Source organism: Schistocerca cancellata, chromosome 4 (genome assembly GCF_023864275.1).
Source record: "Schistocerca cancellata isolate TAMUIC-IGC-003103 chromosome 4, iqSchCanc2.1, whole genome shotgun sequence".
NCBI lineage: Eukaryota > Metazoa > Arthropoda > Insecta > Orthoptera > Acrididae > Schistocerca > Schistocerca cancellata.
The window spans coordinates 328,582,408-328,601,236 of NC_064629.1; the positions used below are offsets into that span (position 1 = coordinate 328,582,408).

Genomic DNA, 18,829 nt, shown 5'->3' on the forward strand with positions numbered 1-18,829 from the left:
CAGGAAGCTTAGTTTTCCATTGTTGCTCCAGGTTTCCAAATTTTCAGGCCATTCCTTGGGCTCTAGAATGTATTCTATTTTGAAAACTACATATGGTGTTTAATTTGCCTTTGTTCTGGAAAAAAACTGATATGCTACAAGCATGAATATTTGTTTTTTTCCCTTCCACTGTAATTTCATTTACACAAGTAAAGCTATTGCCAGTGGCTTTAATTTTGTTTTATTTGGTATCGCAAAAAGACACAAATACATATCAAATTCAGAACTGGTTGTTATGGATGTGAAGCACACAGTTATTCTGTAATGGCAACAAGCCAACCAGAATGCTGGTGTCTGGTGGCTTCTTTGTTTAAGGCTTGACAATGGCAGACTGCAGGACATCATTTGAAATCTGGTTCTGAGCATACATGATTTTCATTTGAGCATACATAATCTTCATTTAGTGTTCTTCTCTGCAGGTAGTTGAGAGGATGACATTACTTAAGTAACTGCATTATAAAGTATAATGATTGAATATTATTTATTGAATAACAACAACATCTTCAGTTTCATGTGTATCTTGTTTTTAATCATTGTTGAACTTGGAATAATCACTAATATGTGATGTAGAAACACAAAAACTAGTAAAGTAAATCTTGCTCTTAAATACAACAAAAATTGGTTCAGGGAAATTTGGAATTTCAGTATGGAAAATCGTGAGATGCTCAGAGAAATCTTCTGATGAAACAGTCACCATCCCAGTAATGATAATCACCAAATTAATGATGGTAATAACCTATATGAAGTTTTGTATTAATGTTTCAGATTAAATCCAGAAAACTGTTTACCACCTCCTACAGTACCGATGGACAACTTGGCAAGGACGAACAATTACTCACCAATTAATGAACTGGTGCATCAACAGCGATCAACAGATGATATGATGTCATCAAAATGGCAGTCCACTGCAGGTAGACATTTTTATCCTTAAAAAAAAGGGGGGATTGTACTGTAACTAAGATTCATAACCTAAGTCATTATAAAAGCAGCAATTTGTTGGTGATTAAGAACTTATCGGGAATGTTTAAATAAAGCAGTAATTACATTCCTAATAAATCCTACATTAGTTTTGTCACAATAGCTATCTGTCATTACTGTGCTACATTTATATTTGCACACAGCAGTAAAAAATGTCTTGTCCTACTCCTCAGTCTATTATTAAAGTAATACTGTTTCACTGTATAGTACCCTTGAAATGTGGATACTCTCCAATGCCAAATTTGTTTTGCATATCTGTTAAATGGCATGAATATTGCATAAAATGTGTCTGTTGGTAATGGGGTGTATGTAAATATGAATACTTAATGATAGATTGAATTCTATCATAGTCTTAGCCCAGATCTCAGTCATGCAAAATTTACCAATTAACTTCTACTTAAATCTGACTTTGTCCCTAATGTTAGCCTGGTAAAACCATAGAGGATCTCTTGCAAACATGCTGCAAGTTCAGCTAGTTCCAAACATTCTCATTCTGGTTCATGCCATCATCACAGTCTGCAGACAACTTCATTTGGTTAGTTCCTGCTTCCTAGAGGCAAATATTCATAAGTGGAGTGTTCTTGTGCATTATCATCTTGAAAAACAAGCCCATCACCAAAATGCTTAGTGTAAGGTGACAAATTGGAGGATTCTGTTCCAATGCTATACAGCTGGTAAAATACCTTCAACAGAGATGAAAAATAACTGAAATTTGTACATGATATTGGCCGAAAACATGACTGATTCATCTTCCTGCTTAATCCTTGGGACTGCATGCTCGTCTATGCCAATTTTATTTGAAGTATACACTGCTTCCATCCCTCTCCCAAAATTTAACCTTAAACTCATGTGCATGTCATTCTAACTGACATCCCTTGCTCTGTCTGCACTCCCTTCTATTCAGTTTTCCATGAAATTCTTTCTCTGTCCACATCCTTGTATTTTCAGTTTCTTGTCTTCCCAGGTGTAGTTATTGTCTCTTGTAACCCACTGTCAGATATGTACAAAAACAATAATTTCGTGTGGTTCAGTGGTCTGCTGTAAGTCATTCAATTGGACATCACTTTGATGACTTGCGTGTCCCTAACCTACTCCCACAATCCTAATGAAACAGTTGGAAGCAACTCAAGTCATCATGTTAGACAGTTACACAAAGTGAAACAGGTGTTTTTATAGGATACATAACACAATTCACTTTTATACATGAGTACATGATGTTCATTTGTGGATAGACACACAGACTGGCAATCAAACAATGATGCAAATTGCTGAAGTGTGTTCCTGAGACCAAAAGAGGGAGGAAAAAGCCTTCCAGTTTCTAAATAGTAGTTTTTGATATGTTTAAAAAGGCTATTTCAATACATCTTACAGGCTAAACACTCAGAGATATTTCCAGTAAGTGCTACCCACTCTGATAAAAGTTTAGTTTTGACTACCTTCCTGTTACAAGCACTCCAGGCACATTTAAGATTCTGTGGAATGCACCAGTAATCCCATCTTCCAGACCATCCACAATTTTTGTAATAAACATGGTGTGCATTACATGCCATGAAAGAAATAGGCTGGTGCTCTGTCATGCATGAACCATGTATTATTAAATATTCTGAAGGAGCTATGGTAGTGCAAGTTTTAGATGTTTCTAACACTCCCTGTCACACTATGAAACAAAAGCTAACCAGGAGAGGTCCCCATCTATAATGGTGATGTAGGTTAGGGTCCCAGGTATCACATCCTGCAGCCATTCACCCTGGTGGGTCCTCATGCGTGAATAATTGACGGAAAGATACATGGGACCCTTACCTTTTACACCACATAGATAGTTTCAAAAAGTCAATGCCACCCCTGTAGATTTCTCCTTGTAAGACCCCACAACTGACTTCTAAGGTACCTGCACACTCATTAACTAAAACTGATGTAGACAATGTGCACATAGGATTGCATCCAACCATAATTATTTTTAATGTTAATTATGCTGTCACAACTGAATCCTGCTTTGTTAGTAATTAAAATAGTTTCCAAAAAGTCCTGGATTGGGTACAGAAAATGTGTATAGTTACTCACTAAACAGTCATTTAGAGCAAGAACTTCTACTCATTGTACTCCATATATAACTGCTCTTTACATAGTATCTTGTAGACTACATATTAGGTGTCCCTTGTTGTAAAAAAACTTTTCTGAGTACTAGAGTGGAAGGAAGAATGTGGGAGGTAGCGAGATGCACCACTTAAGGCAACAATCAGTTGAAGCATGTGGTATACACCTAACATATCAAGCAAGACAGTGAGAAAACTGGTGACATTGCACAATATTGTCCCTCTGTTTGTGCACAGAATACACTTTAACACTACTCTGGCTCTGGCTGTCAATCTTGTTGTCACTGTTACCTGAGATACAAACCAAATACATAAAAAAATCTGTCTGTTTGTGACAGTTGGGATTTATGTTTTCTTACTGAAATTTTGTACTCGTTTTTACTATTCTTTGTATCTTATGTGTTTGACCATATGGCACACACTAAATACGAGGCATGTTTTTTAAGTAAGGTCCATTTTGTTGTAGGCACTAGTAGTTCACATGCATATTGCAATGAGCATATGCACTATGTACCGGCATGCCTCGGGAACAGCTGTGCTCAGTTTCAGCTCTGTAGTTAACCTGTATGTTTCTGTTCTGTGCTTTCAAAATGTTTAAGGCTATCAACTCACCTGCCGCATGTGAGGTGTGCTCAGTGATATGGTTTTTGTCAGCAAGGAACTTGTCTGCCGCAGAAATTTGCCAGCCGGAGTGGCCGTGCGGTTCTAGGCGCTACAGTCTGGAACCGAGCGACCGCTACTGTCGCAGGTTCGAATCCTGCCTCGGGCATGGATGTGTGCGATGTCCTTAGGTTAATTAGGTTTAATTAGTTCTAAGTTCTAGGTGACTGATGACCTCAGAAGTTAAGTCGCATAGTGCTCAGAACCATTTGAAGCATTTTTTTGCAGAAATTCATCGACAGATTTGCTAAGTGTACGGTGCTACGGTTATGAGTGAAAGCAAAGTGCGTAAGTGGGCGCAAGAATTCAAAGATGGCCGTGACAACATCCATGATGAGGACTGCTCTGGTTGGATTCGTGAGAACAGGCGCTTTACAATAAGAGGTCTCTCAAATGAATTTCCTTAGGTGTCGAGATCAGTGCTTTACAACATTGTTTCTGAACACCTAAAGTTTAGGAAACTGTCCTCCCATTGGGTCCCAAAACCCCTAACAGAGGATCACAAAAACCAAAGATTTGAGTGTGCGATGAAGTTCTTGACTCGTTATCACGAAGAAGGTGATAGCTTCTTGAGTCAGATCATAACTGAAGACGAAACATGTGTTTTGCATATCACTCCCAAATCGAAGCAACAGAGCATGGAATGGAGACACACACACTCACTTGTAAAGGTGAAGGCCAAACAGACTGTGTCCCAGTGCAAAATCATGGTGTAGGTGTTTTGGATTAGGCATGGTGTTTTGTTGGTTGACTTCATGCAACAAGGAGCCACTATCAATGCAAAAGCATACTGCCAAACCCTGAGAAAGCTATGCAGAGTGATTCAATACAAAAGTCATGGCATGCTGACAAAGGGAATTGTCCTTCTCCGTGACAATGCAAGACCTCACACTGCAGGTCACACCAGCGATTTATTGGACAGTTTTGGCTGGGAAGTTTTAGACCACCCACTCTACAGTCCTGATCTTGCACTGAGTGATTACTATCTTTTCCTCCACCTCAAACAAAACCTAAGTGGCAACTGTTACAATGATGATGACGACGTGAAAACAGCAGTGGACTCTTGATTATTGGAGCAGGTGGCAAGTTTGCATGAAGAGGGTATTTTAAAATTGGTTGGGAGGTATAATACATGTTTGAACAAACTTGACAGCTATGTCAAAAAATAGAGTCAAGTATGTAATTTCTGAAAATAAGTTTACTTTTTTGAAATAACCTTTTGTTGTGTACTTATGTTCAAACAGACCTTACTTAAAAAACATGCCTCATAAAACAGATACACTGCCTGCCAAAAAAAAGAAAGTAGCACCCATAAGACATTGTCTTACATCAATGTAACTTCGTACATGTACACACCATTAGCAGTATGTAAGTGACTGGAGTTGCAGTTCTCTGTGAGAGGTAGTGCATTAGAGTTGTTCATGTTTAGTGTCGTTACCAGACATGGTAGGGTATATGGGGAGAATGAAAAGCATTAGATGTTGAGTAATCATTGTGAAGGACACACAGATAACATTATCAGCACATGACAGACTTTGAAAGGGACCTCATTGTGGGCTTCCATTTGGCCAGCTGGTCAAGATTCATGGGGCATTCATAAGTGACAGAGACCTAATGTTGGATGGCATGGAAACCTGAGACCAGGCATACTCATCGTCAAGGTTCCAGTCAACTTCTCCTGATCATGGCAAGGGAGGATCACCATATTGTGCGCCAGGCACATTGTAAACCCTTCAAACCTGCCATTCAAGAACAAGTATTTTGCTCCATGCAACATTCTACGCAACCCTGCTTTTTTTTAATCAAAGATTAGCAGCCACACAGGGAATTATTGTCCCATGCCTAGGCTGCTGTTAACACCACTACACAAATAGCTCCATCTCAAGCAGTGCCATAACTGGGAAGCATGTACTGATGATCAACGAAGTTACATTGTTGGTACAAGAAGAATCATGGTTCTGCGCTACCTCACTTGACTGTCAGCAAGTATGCTGGTGAACTGGGGGGGAGGGGGGAGGGGAAGTCTCATTCTTCCAGTATTTTGGAGAGGTACAGCAGCATTACTCCTGGCATCATCCTGATCAGTACATGCATCCAGGTTGAGGGGGGGGGGGGGGGGGGGAGCAATATCATACTAAAAAATGAGCATATACTATCAAGATCTTTGTAAATCTGACTCAAATTTGTAATCACTGAAATTACATCACAAACCCTCTCAACCCATGAAATTTGATTTCATTTCCCCTCCCCTTCTGGGTGCTTCACTTTTCTTGCTAGACAGTTTAAATAAAACAGGCAAGCACCCTCTTCTGTTTTATGAAACATTCATACCTCAAGGTTGAGAGTTCTCAAAGTGTGTGGTCCATGTAACCTGGAGTGATGCATTGCAAAACCTTCAACAGCCAGTGATAGGGACTCTCAAATAAACAGTGATTTCTAATTCTTCATTGGTTGAAGTAAGATACAGTTGGGATTGTTGAAGTTTGGTGACTAGATGGACAGGACTTCTGGTCGGGTGAATGCAGAGTTAGAAATACAAAAATCAAATAATTTACTGCAGGAATAGGTCTAATAATGAAAAAGAAAATAGGAATACAGATAAGCTACTATGAGCAGCATAATGAAGGCATTACTATAACCAGGATAGGCACAAAGTCAACTTCCTCCACAGTAGAAAAAATTTATATGCCACCTAGCTCAGCATGTGATGAAGAGATTGAAAGAATGTATGATCAGATAAAAGAAATTATTCAAATAGTTAAGGGAGAGGAAGACTTAATTGTGAAGAATGACTAGAATTCGGTAATATGAAGAAGAAGAGAAGGAAAAATAATAGGAGAATATGGACCACGGGAAAGGGATAACAGTGGAAGCTGCCTGGTAAAATTTGCCACAGAGCATAGTTTAATCATTGTTAACACTTGGTTTAATAACTTTGAAAGGAGACTGTATATGTGGCAATATTGGAAGGTTTCAGATTGATTACATAATGGTAAGACAGAGATTTTGGAACCAGATTTTAAACTGTAAGACATTTCCAGGGGCAGATATGGAATCTGACCACAATTTATTGGTTATGACTGTAGATTAAGACTGAAGAATTAGCAAAAAGGCAGGAGATTAAGAAGATGTGACCTGGATAATTTCAATGAATGAGAGCTAGCTTGCTGAGAATTTCAAAGGGAGCATTAGGCAACAACTGGCTGAAATAAGGGAAAAGAATACAGTAGAAGACAAATTGGTAGCTTTGAGAGATGAAATAGAGGGCATCAAAGGATGACTCAGATAAAAAGATGAGGCCTAGTAGATATCCTTCGACATCACAGGGAGATATTGAAACTTAATTCATGAAAGGAAAAAATATAAAAATGCAGCAAATGAAGCAAATGAAAAGGGAATACAAATGTTTACAATATGAGACTGACAGGAAATGCAAAATGGCTAAGCAGGAGTGGCTGGCGGGCAAATGTTAGTCTATAGAAACATGTATAACTAGAGGAAAGTTATGTACCAACTACAAGAAAACTAAAGAGGCCTTTGGAGAAAAGAGATGCAGCAAGAGTTCAGATGGAAAACCAGTACTAGGCAAAGAAGTGGAAGCTGAAAATGGGAGAAATATATAGAGGAGCTATGCAAGGGACATAAACTTCAAGGCAATATTATAGAAAGGGAAGAGAAATTAGATGAAGATAAGATGGGAGATATGATGCTATGAGAAGAAACTGACAGAGCACTGAAAGACCTAACCTGAAACTAGGCCCCCTGAGTACCCAACATTCCCTCAGAACAGCTGATATTCTTGGTAGAGCCAGCCATAACAATACTAATCCACCTGGTGTGCAAGATGTATGAGATGGCAGGAATACACTCAAGACTTCAAGAAGAATGTAATAATTCCAATTCCAAAAAAAGTGGGTTCCGACAAATGTGAATAATACTGAGCTTTGAGTTTAATAAGTCATGGTTGCAAAATACTAACACAAATTCATTACCGAATAGTCAAAAAAGTGGTAGAAACTGATTTCAGAGAAGATCAGTTTGGATTCTTAGAGGTATGTAGGAATGATGCTGACCCTATGACTTCTCTTAGAAGATGCAAGTAGAATAAGTAAAGGCAAATGTATGTTTATAGCATTTGCAGACTTAAAGCTTTGCAACAACAGCTCAAAAGTAACATGCTCCTAAAATAGCAAAAACTATTTATAAACTATTTTGTGACAATTACATGGAGTCATAGGAGTAAGGACATATGTGGAATAATACACCATTAGAAAATTGTCCATAAAATGCTTGAAAATGCCCTAAGGCTGAAGTTATACAAATGTACATCAAATAAAGAGAATGGCAGTGGAGGGAGGCATCATGAAGTAATTCAAAACATTCATCAAAGCTGCAAAGCCTGTCACAGTGAAGACTTAGGGACAGCTTTTGACAATGTTGACAGAATAAGCTCTTTTATGCTCTGAAGATAGCAGGGGTAATTTACAGGGAGCAAAAGGCAATTTACAGCTTGTACAGAAAAGGACTTGGAAGTGCAGTTGAATGGAAAAGGCAGTGTCTTGAAAGGAAGACATACAATGAACATTAAGAAAATCAAAATAAGCATCTGGAATGTAGGTGAATTAAATCAGACAATGGGCAGAGAATTACATTAGGAAATGAGACACTAAAAGTAGTGGTAAGCTTTCGATAGCAGTAAAATAACTTATGAAGGCCAATGTAGAGACTATATAAAATGTAGAATATCAGTGGCAAGAAGAATGTTTCTCAAGAAGAGATATTTGTTAACATCAAATATAAATTTAAGTATTAAGAAGTCTTTTCTGAAGGCATTTGCCTGGAGAGTAGTCTTGTACAGAAGTGAAACATGGACAATAAGCAGTTCAGGCAAGAAGAGAATAGAAGCTTTCGAAATGTGATGCTACAGGAGAATGCTGATGATTATATGGGTATATTGTGTAACTAATGAGGAGATACTGAATAAAATCGAGGAGAAAAGAAATTTGTGGCATAACTTGACTAAAAGAAGAGATCCGTTGGTAGGAAAAATTCTAATACATGAATGAATGGTCAGTTTCGTATTGGAGGGGAGTATGGGGGATAGAAGTGATAGATGCAGACCAGGACATGAGTACAATACACAGGTTCAGATGGATGTGGGTTTCAGTAGTTATTCAGAGATGAACAGACTTGCACAAAATATAATAGTGTGGAGAGCTGTTTTTAAATTAGTCTTCAGGCTGAAGGCAACAACAATAACAAAAATTCACAAAGAAAATTGTTTCTCAAAGACCTGGTGCACTTATTTTGCATCACTGACAGCCAAACTGGTAACACACACTGTATCCACTATACTGGGATTTCTGTATCATGCCAGCATAATAAGAATTTAAACTGGAAAAAGCACATTTTGCAACTCCTAAAATAATATAGTTTTGCTATGTTTTCACTTGGAATTATTGTAGATCTTATGGAGAAACAAATCAGTAAGTTGACAAATTTTGTAGATTTTCATTCAGTAATGTCATATGGAACAATATTTTGGGTAACTGATCTTTAAGAAACAAAGACATCATAGCTAAAAAATGTGCTGTAAGAATGATATGTGTGGTGTTCACCCACAGTCACCTCGTAGATATCTGTTTAAGGAGTTGGGCATCCTGGCTACTGCTTCATAATATATTTATTCCCCCATGAATAATCCACTACATTTTAAAAGGAACCATGAGGTAAATAATTACTGAACCAGAAGGAAAAATTACATTCATTACCCCACATTACGGTTGTCCTTAGCACAAAAAGTGATGCATAAGGCTGCAACTAAATTTTTTGATCACTTATCCAGGGATATAAAATGTCTGACAGACAGCAAATTAAAATTTGAAAACAAACTGAAATAGTTCCTACTTTGTTCCATTGTCAACACATGTCATCACTGGAGTATGATCTGAAGACGAACCACATTGTGCTGAAACTGGTCACCCCTTATGAATAATAGTGATTTTGTGAAATCAAGACTGTTCTCTATAATTTATTACTAGTTCATTGAAGTTGCTGCTGTTCCTGGTATGTTTACAAAAATTATCAAAAATGCAAAAAATTAAATGAAGTTCTGTATGTGTGAGTGGTAAACATTTTATATTTTTGGGAATGATAATTCGGAATCTTTGCTTTAACATGATCAACTATTTTTGAGTCAAAGGCAGTTTTAAAGAAAATTAATGTGGATAATTTTTTGTATTGTAATTACGTGCTTTTTTAAAATTTCTTTTCAACTGTTTTGTGGAGTTGTAGTGAAAATGCATACTGCTCCACAAGACGATCCCAGATAAACATCAAGCACTATTTTCATGGCATGTGTTTACGTAATGCGAAATTCCCATTTAAAACAAAAGCATCTTTCAAAAATCAATAACCCATAAAATAATAGTGAATGAAATTAAAGGAAACATGTTATCTTCTTTGTTTTTTTGTGGTATAGACTGTCAGGGACATCAACTGCAAAAACTGCTGAGACCCATTGATTAAGAAGCTCCAAAACATCTTCTTTTTCTCCCCTCCCTTTGGTCTGATCCTAGTTTTGTATGACATCGTCCATCGTAAATTCATTTATCAGAACTACGTGATAAATAAATGGCAGAAATGAGGGGAAATGAGTGATGATTTATATATTTACTACAAGAAAAACATTTGAGTAACACAACATGTGGCAAAACTAACAGTTGGCTCTAGTATATGAGAGTCATTTCTGCAGTAGCTAATAATAATACTAAATAATAATTAAATAATAATAATACATTCAGATAAATGATTAGAGGTGGGAACAGTTGAAGAGAAGTAAGGTGTATGTTGTAAATCAGCCAAAAGTTAATTATAATGACAATGGAGAGGAGGAGGAGGAGGAGGAGGACAACGACGACGACGACGACAATGATGATGATGATGATGATGATGATGATGATTAAGAGTAGTAATAGAATGGGCCAACAGTGATCACACTGAGCCGGCCAGAGTGGCCGAGCAGTTCTAGGCGCTTCAGTCTGGAACCGTGCGACCGCTACGGTCGCACGTTCGAATCCTGACTCGGGGATGGATGTGTGTCTCATCCTTAGGTTAGTTAGGTTTAAGTAGTTCTAAGTTCTAGGGGACTGATGACCTCAGATGTTAAGTCCCATAGTGCTCAGAGCCATTTGAACCATTTTTTAGTGATCACACTGATGATTGTTCCTATCTTTTCACTCTGCTTCCTATCTACTTACAATGAAAGCAACCAAGTAAGCCAAACCGAACATTAGCAATGAGCACGGTTCAGAAAGGTTCAGATACCAGAATCACAAAGAAAGAAGGAAACAATGAACTGACTGAAAGATAGAGAAGATTATTGCAGATAAAGTACAGGAGGCTATGTGAAATGATACTGGAAAAGGAAGAGAGAGAAAAGGGTGAAGTGTTCTAAATCAACATCATAACCTTTGTTTCTCATTCATGTAATTCACCCTACTTCATAAACCACTGACATATACCACTTTCACTGTCATCAAATAAATACATTTTACCTTCAGAACAAATTCATATGACTTAGAAACTTACAGGCAATCTTTCTAAGCAACTTTTAGGCATGTCCCATATAACACTTGTTACACAGATGAATGGACATGGAAAATATCTCTTTACTAATAATTTTCAGAACCTTATGGGCAAACATGCATTACAGAATTATGTCAAGGACATTGACACAGCTTTTACTAGCCCAATTCAGTCATCTAACTAGATAATCTTCCAGGAAACATTAGTCCTAAAATATAAGTATCCACCAAACTGCATGAGGAATCCACACTGGTACCTTCCCAGTACCACATGCCCTCAATTATATTATTCTCTTTCTCTCATTAGTCCTATATGCCATTTCTATGCCTAACCTTTAATTTCAGCCTCTTTTTGTCTGGCCTTTATACTCTTTCTCATAGCTACTTATTTATTGTGTTTTCTCTTAGTTCTTTGATTTCTTTTAGCATAGTCCTTAAGTTACATCGCACACAGTCTCCTCAACATCTCCGCTTGGCTCTCTTGCCTCCTTTTCTTGACTTACAACTTGGAGACACCTGATTATGGCTGTTCACTTTTCTTCACTCAGTCTTATTCAGTGTGTCACTTCTCATCATACCTTCATCCTCTGAATCTCTCTGTGTACCGTCTTCATCTTTATCTCATTTTCCTTACTGTAATTATTATTACTACTACTACTATTAATATTACTTTGATCATTATTTCTAAATTTTCTCAACCAACATTGTGTATGTTTATGGACCAAAATACTCTACCTGAATTACGTGTATATTTATCTTATGATTTGAACTTCACCATATCCTTTGTATTTTTATTTTTCTCCTGCATACTCTGATTCCCTAAGCTGCCAAAAGTCACCTTTATGGTGAAACAGAGTTTCACTCTATCCAATCAAATTACATGTTAGTCTGCATGTTACTTCCCATCAGTCAGTTTGTACTGTGATGAAGTTAGTAGTCTGAACCCCTATACGACAGACATATACCCTTTGCATCTGAACCAGTGTTAAGGCAACTCACTGTTAAAAATGCTCTTCGTGTGGTGGTGCTCTGCTGGTGCTGAAAAATGCATTTTTGGCATGTTCTCACAACTGTGATAAAAGCCAAATCTATAACATATCTACATATGTGATTCATGTAACTGTCTTTTCCACAACAGAGAATGTGTTGTAAATCTGGCATTGAGAATGAGCACAAAACACATGAAGTCTTGGAGACACTCTCTTATGCTTGACTATGGAATGTGGGTGCTGTGTTCCCCATACTCTATATTGCGGCAGTTCACTTTTACACTTCAGTTGAATGTAGTCTCACCATTGTACACTAAACATGAAAGGAAATCATTATCTTCCATTTCCAAATGCAGATGAATTCCCAAAACTCTTCACATAATTGTTTATGACCTTTCTGAAAGGGTTATAACAACTGAATCCTTTGTATTATGAAACACAAACAAAACACTCCAGACAGATACATCAGAAATGGCTAACTCTTGGCTAACACAATGAGTAGACTTCTGTTTACTATGTACTGTGACTTGAAAGAGCACTTGAGTGTGACCTGTAGACTTCCCGTTACATAAACAACCACTGTCTTTAAACTGCTGGTGCCATCATTAAATGCTACATGTACATCTAAATATGCATTTATACTCCGCAAGCCACCCAACGGTGTGCGTCGGAGGGCAGTTTATGTGCCACTGTCACTACCTCCCTTACTTGTTCCAGTCACATATGGTTCGCGGGAAGAAGGACTGCCGGAAAGCCTCCGTGCGTGCTCGAATCTCTCTAATTTTACATTCGTGATCTCCTCGGGAGGTATAAGTAGGGGGAAGCAATATATTCAATACCCCATCCAAAAATGCATCCTCTTGAAACCTGGACAGCAAGCTACACCGCGATGCAGAGTGCCTCTCTTGCAGAGTCTGCCACTTGAGTTTGCTAAACATCTTCGTATCGCTATTACGATTACCAAATAACCCTGTGCCCAAATGCTCTGCTCTTCTTTGGATCTACTCTATCTCCTCTGTCAACCCGACCTGGTACAGATCCCACACTGATGAGCAATACTCAAGTATAGGTCGAACGAGTGTTTTGTAAGCCACCTCCGTTGTTGATGGACTACATTTTCTAAGGACTCTCCCAATGAATCTCAACCTGGCATCCGCTTTACCAACAATTAATTTTATATGATCATTTCACTTCAAACTGTTCCATACGCATACTCCCAGACATTTTACAGAAGTAACTGCTACCAGTGTTTGTTCCGCTATCATATAATCATACAATAAAGGATCCTTCTTTCTATGTAATCGCAATACATTACATTTGTCAATGTTAAGGGTCAGTTGCCACTCCCTGCACCAAGTGCCTACCTGCTGCAGATCTTCCTGCATTTCGCTGCAATTTTCTAATGCTGCAACTTTTCTGTATACTACAGCATCATCCGCGAAAAGCTGCATGGAATCTCTGACACTATCTACTAGGTCATTTACATATACTGTGAAAAGCAATGGTCCCATAACACTCCCCTGTGTTATGCCAGAGGTTACTTTATCGTCTGTAAATGTCTCTCCATTGATAACAACATGCTGTGTTCTGTTTGCTAAAAGCTCTTCAATCCAGCCACACAGCTGGTCTGATATTTCATAGGCTCTTACTTTCTTTATCAGGCGACAGTGTGGAACTGTATCGAATGCCTTCCGGAAGTCAAGGAAAATGGCATCTACCTGGGAGCCTGTATCTAATATTTTATGGGTCTCATGAACAAATAGAGCGAGTTGGGTCTCACACGATCACTGTTTCCGGAATCCATGTTGATTCCTACAGAGTAGTTCTGGGTTTCCAGATATGACATGATACGCGAGCAAAAAACTTGTTTTGAAATTCTACAACAGATCGATGTCAGAGATATAGGCCTATAGTTTTGTGCATCTGCTTGACGACCCTTCTTGAAAACTGGAACTACTTGTGTTCTTTTCCAATCATTTGGAACCTTCTGTTCCTCTAGAGATTTGCGGTTCACGGCTGTTAGAAGGGGGGGGCAAGTTCTTTCACGTACTCTGTGTAGAATCGAATTTGTGTCCCATCAGGTCCAGTGGACTTTCCTCTGTTGAGTGATTTCAGTTGCTTTTCTATTCCTTGGACACTTACAAGGCTATTACAAATGATTGAAGCGATTTCATAAATTCACTGTAGCTCCATTCATTGACATATAGTCACAACACACTACAGATACGTAGAAAAACTCATAAAGTTTTGTTCGGCTGAAGCCGCACTTCAGGTTTCTGCCGCCAGAGCGCTCGAGAGCACAGTGAGACAAAATGGCGACAGGAGCCGAGAAAGCGTATGTCGTGCTTGAAATGCACTCACATCAGTCAGTCATAACAATGCAATGACACTTCAGGACGAAGTTCAACAAAGATGCAACAACTGCTAACTCCATTTGGCGATGGTATGCGCAGTTTAAAGCTTCTGGATGCCTCTGTAAGGGGAAATCAACAGGTTGACCTGCAGTGAGTGAAGAAACGGTTGAACGCGTGCGGGCAAGTTTCATGCGTAGCCCGCGGATGTCGACGAATAAAGCAAGCAGGGAGCTAAACGTACCACAGCCGACGGCTTGGAAAATCTTACAGAAAAGGCTAAAGCAGAAGCCTTACTGTTTACAATTGCTACAAGCCCTGACACCCGATGACAAAGTCAAACGCTTTGAATTTTCGGCGCGGTTGCAACAGCTCATGGAAGAGGATGCGTTCAGTGCGAAAATTGTTTTCAGTGATGAAGCAACATTTTTTCTTAATGGTGAAGTGAACAGACACAATGTGCGAATCTGGGCGGTAGAGAATCCTCACGCATTCGTGCAGCAAATTCACAATTCACCAAAAGTTAACGTGTTTTGTGCAATCTCACGGTTTAAAGTTTACGGCCCCTTTTTCTTCTACGAAAAAAAATGTTACAGGACACGTGTATCTGGACATGCTGGAAAATTGGCTCATGCCACAACTGGAGACCGACAGCGCTGACTTCATCTTTCAACACCGCACTTCCATCATGATGTTTGGCATTTCTTAAACAGAAGATTGGAAAACCGATGGATCGGTCGTGGTGGAGATAATGATCAGCAATTCATGTCATGGCCTCCACGCTCTCCTGACTTAACCCCATGAGATATCTTTCTCTGGGGTTATGTGAAAGATTCAATGTTTAAACCTCCTCTACCAAGAAATGTGCCAGAATTGCGAGCTCGCATCAACGATGCTTTCAAGCTCATTGATGGGGACATGCTGCGCCGAGTGTGGGAGGAACTTGATTATCGGCTTGATGTCTGTCGAATCACTAAAGGGGCACATATCGAACATTTGTGAATGACTAAAAAAACTTTTTGAGTTTTTGTATGTGTGTGCAAAGCAGTGTGAAAATATCTCAAATAATAAAGTTATTGTAGAGTTGTGAAATTGCTTCAATCATTTGTAATAACCCTGTATTTCGATCTCAGCCATTTTTTCGTTCATGTGAGGATTTAGAGAAGGAACTGCAGTGCGGTCTTTTTCTGTGAAACAGCTTTGGAAAAAAGTATTTAGTATTTCAGCTTTACACGTGTCAACCTCTGTTTCAATGCCATTATCATCCCAGAGTGTCTGGATATGCTGTTTCGATCCACTTACTGATTTAACGTAAGACCAGAACTTCCTAGGACATTCTGTCAAGTTGGTACATAGAATTTTACTTTCGAATTCACTGAACGCTTCATGCATAGCCCTCCTTACGCTAACTTTGACATCATTTAGCTTCTGTTTATCTGAGAGGTTTTGGCTGTGTTTAAATTCGCAGTGAAGCCCTCTTTGCTTTCGCAGTAGTCTCCTAACTTTGTTGTTGAACCACGCTGGGTTTTTCCCATCCCTCACAGTTTTACTAGGCACGTACCTGTCTAAAACGCATTTTACAATTGCCTTGAATTTTTTCCATAAACTCTCAACATTGTCAGTATCAGAACAGAAATTTTCATTTTGATCTGTTAGTTAGTCTGAAATCTGCCTCCTATTACTCTTGCTAAACAGATAAACCATCCTCCCTTTTTTTATATTCCTATTTACTTCCATATTCTGGGATGCTGCAACAGCCTTATGATCACTGATTCCTTGTTCTGCACTTACAGAGTCGAAATGTTCAGGTCTGTTTGTTATCAGTAGGTCCAAGATGTTATCTCCACGAGTCAGTTCTCTATTTAATTGCTCGAGGTAGTTTTTGGATAGTGCACTCAGTACAATGTCACTCGATGCTCTGTCCCTACCACCCATCCTAAACATCTGAGTGTCCCTGTCTATATCTGGTAAATTGAAATCTCCACCTAAGACTATAACATGCAGAGGAAATTTATGTGAAATGTATTCCAGATTTTTCTCTCAGTTGTTCTGCCACTAATTCTGCTGAGTCGGCAGGTCGGTAAAAGGAGCCTATTATTAACCTAGCTCGGTTGTTGAGTATAACCTCCACCCATAATAATTCACAGCAACTATCCACTTCTATTTCACTTCAGGATAAACTACTACTAACAGCGACAAACACGCCACCACCAGTTACATGCAATCTAACCTTTATAAATACCGTCTGTGCCATTGGAAAAATTGTGGTACAATTTATCTCTGGCTTCAGCCAGCTTTCTGTACCTATAACGATTTCAGCTTCGGTGCTTTCTATCAGCACTTGAAGTTCTGGTACTTTACCATCGGAGCTTCGACAGTTTACAATTACAATACCGATTGCTGCTTGGTCCTTACATGTCCTGACTTTGCCCCGCACCCTTTGGGGCTGTTGCCCTTTCTGTACTTCTCTTCTAACCTAAAAAACTGCCCAGTCCACACCACACAACCCCTGCTACCCATGTAGCCGCCTGCTGTGTGTAGTGGACTCCTGACCTATCCAGCAGAACCTGAATCCCCACCAGCCTATGGCACAAGTCAAGGCATCTGCAGCCCACACAGTCGCAGAACCATCTCAGCCTCTGATTCAGACCCTCCACTCGGCTCTGTACCATAGGTCCACAGTCAGTCCTGTCAATGATGCTGCAGGTGGTGAGCTCTGCTTTCATCCCACTAGCGAGACTGGCAGTCTCCACCAAACCAGATAGCCGCCGGAAGCCAGAGAGGATTTCCTCCGATCCATAGCGACACACATCATTGGTGCCGACATGAGCAACCACCTGCAGATGGGTGCACCCTGTACGCTTCATGGCATCTGGAAGGACCCTTTCCACATCAGGAATGACTCCACCCGGTATGCACTCAGAGTGCACAATGGTTTTCTTCCCCTCCCTTGCAGCCATGTCCCTAAGGGGCCCCATTATGTGCCTGTTGTTGGAGCTCCCAACTACCAGTAATCCCATCCTCTGTGACCGCCCGGATCTTGCAGACTGAGGGGCAACCTCTGGAAAAGGACAAGCAGCTATGTCCAGCCAAAGATCAGTATCAGCCTGAGACAGAGCCTGAAACCGGTTCATCAGACAAACTGGAGAGGCCTTCCATTCAGCCCTCCGGAATTTCTTTCACCTCCTACCACACCTCAAGACGACCTCCCACTCAACCATGGGTGAGGGGTCAGCCTCAATTTGGGCAGTATCCCGGGCAGCCTTAGCCATAGTCTGATCGGGGGATGCGTGGGATGAGCTGCCCGTCCCCGACAAACCATCATCCGGACCCCCACAGTGATGCCCATTGGCAACAGCCTCAAGCTGTGTAACCGAAGCCAACACTACCTGAAGCTGGGAGTGAGGGATGCCAACTCAGCCCGCATCCGAACATAGCAGTCGCAGTCCCTATCCATGCTAAATACTGTTGTGCAAAGAATGTCTGAACTAATCTACAGAGAGCACAAACAATTCAACACAAAATTTAAACTGTTATTAAAATACAAGACTGCCTAGTAAATGCAGTAATGCTGCTATTTGTACACTTCTGACACACTGCTCAGTGGCAGAATGATAACTGTACTGTCAGTAATGTACAAAGACTATTTGAAATAAATAAACAAATGACAGACAACTACGTGACTTTGCACATCACAGATATTAAAATTCAAATCTGCCCCTGCTAAATACGAAACTACACAATGATTTGGCGGATTTAACTAAACAAGTGCACTAAGAACACTCAAACAAATTTTAAACTTGACTACTAATATGAACGCTAAATAAGCCACTTGCTTTGAGCTCTAGGAGGCACAGTGTCGTATTCTTAATGAAAATTACACCACACTGCTATAATTGAATTGTGCCTGTTGAAATGGAGAAAGTAAAACGTCTTTTGTGGCTATGCCAATTTGACTTGATACACATTAACTAATGAATAAGTGAGAGAGCAAACTAGCCACACCAGGGGGACTCCTTCTGACAACTTACAACTGATACCAAGTATAGTTCTAGTTTTGCTGCATAAGTTGAATTCTTCCCCAAGTTTCTGTTTTCATTCATGTTGAAGATACAGTCTTGTGAAATGGAATG

General features: G+C 39.5%; 1 protein-coding gene across 1 annotated transcript in view; it reads left to right on the top strand.

Moving 5' to 3' along the window:
- Positions 1-18,829, top strand: part of LOC126184192 (uncharacterized) — a 514,613-nt gene that overhangs the window by 416,030 nt on the left and 79,754 nt on the right. The window contains exon 7 of the mRNA XM_049926560.1: positions 805-950. Coding sequence (XP_049782517.1) covers positions 805-950 — 146 coding nt within the window. The remainder of the gene's footprint in view (positions 1-804; positions 951-18,829) is intronic.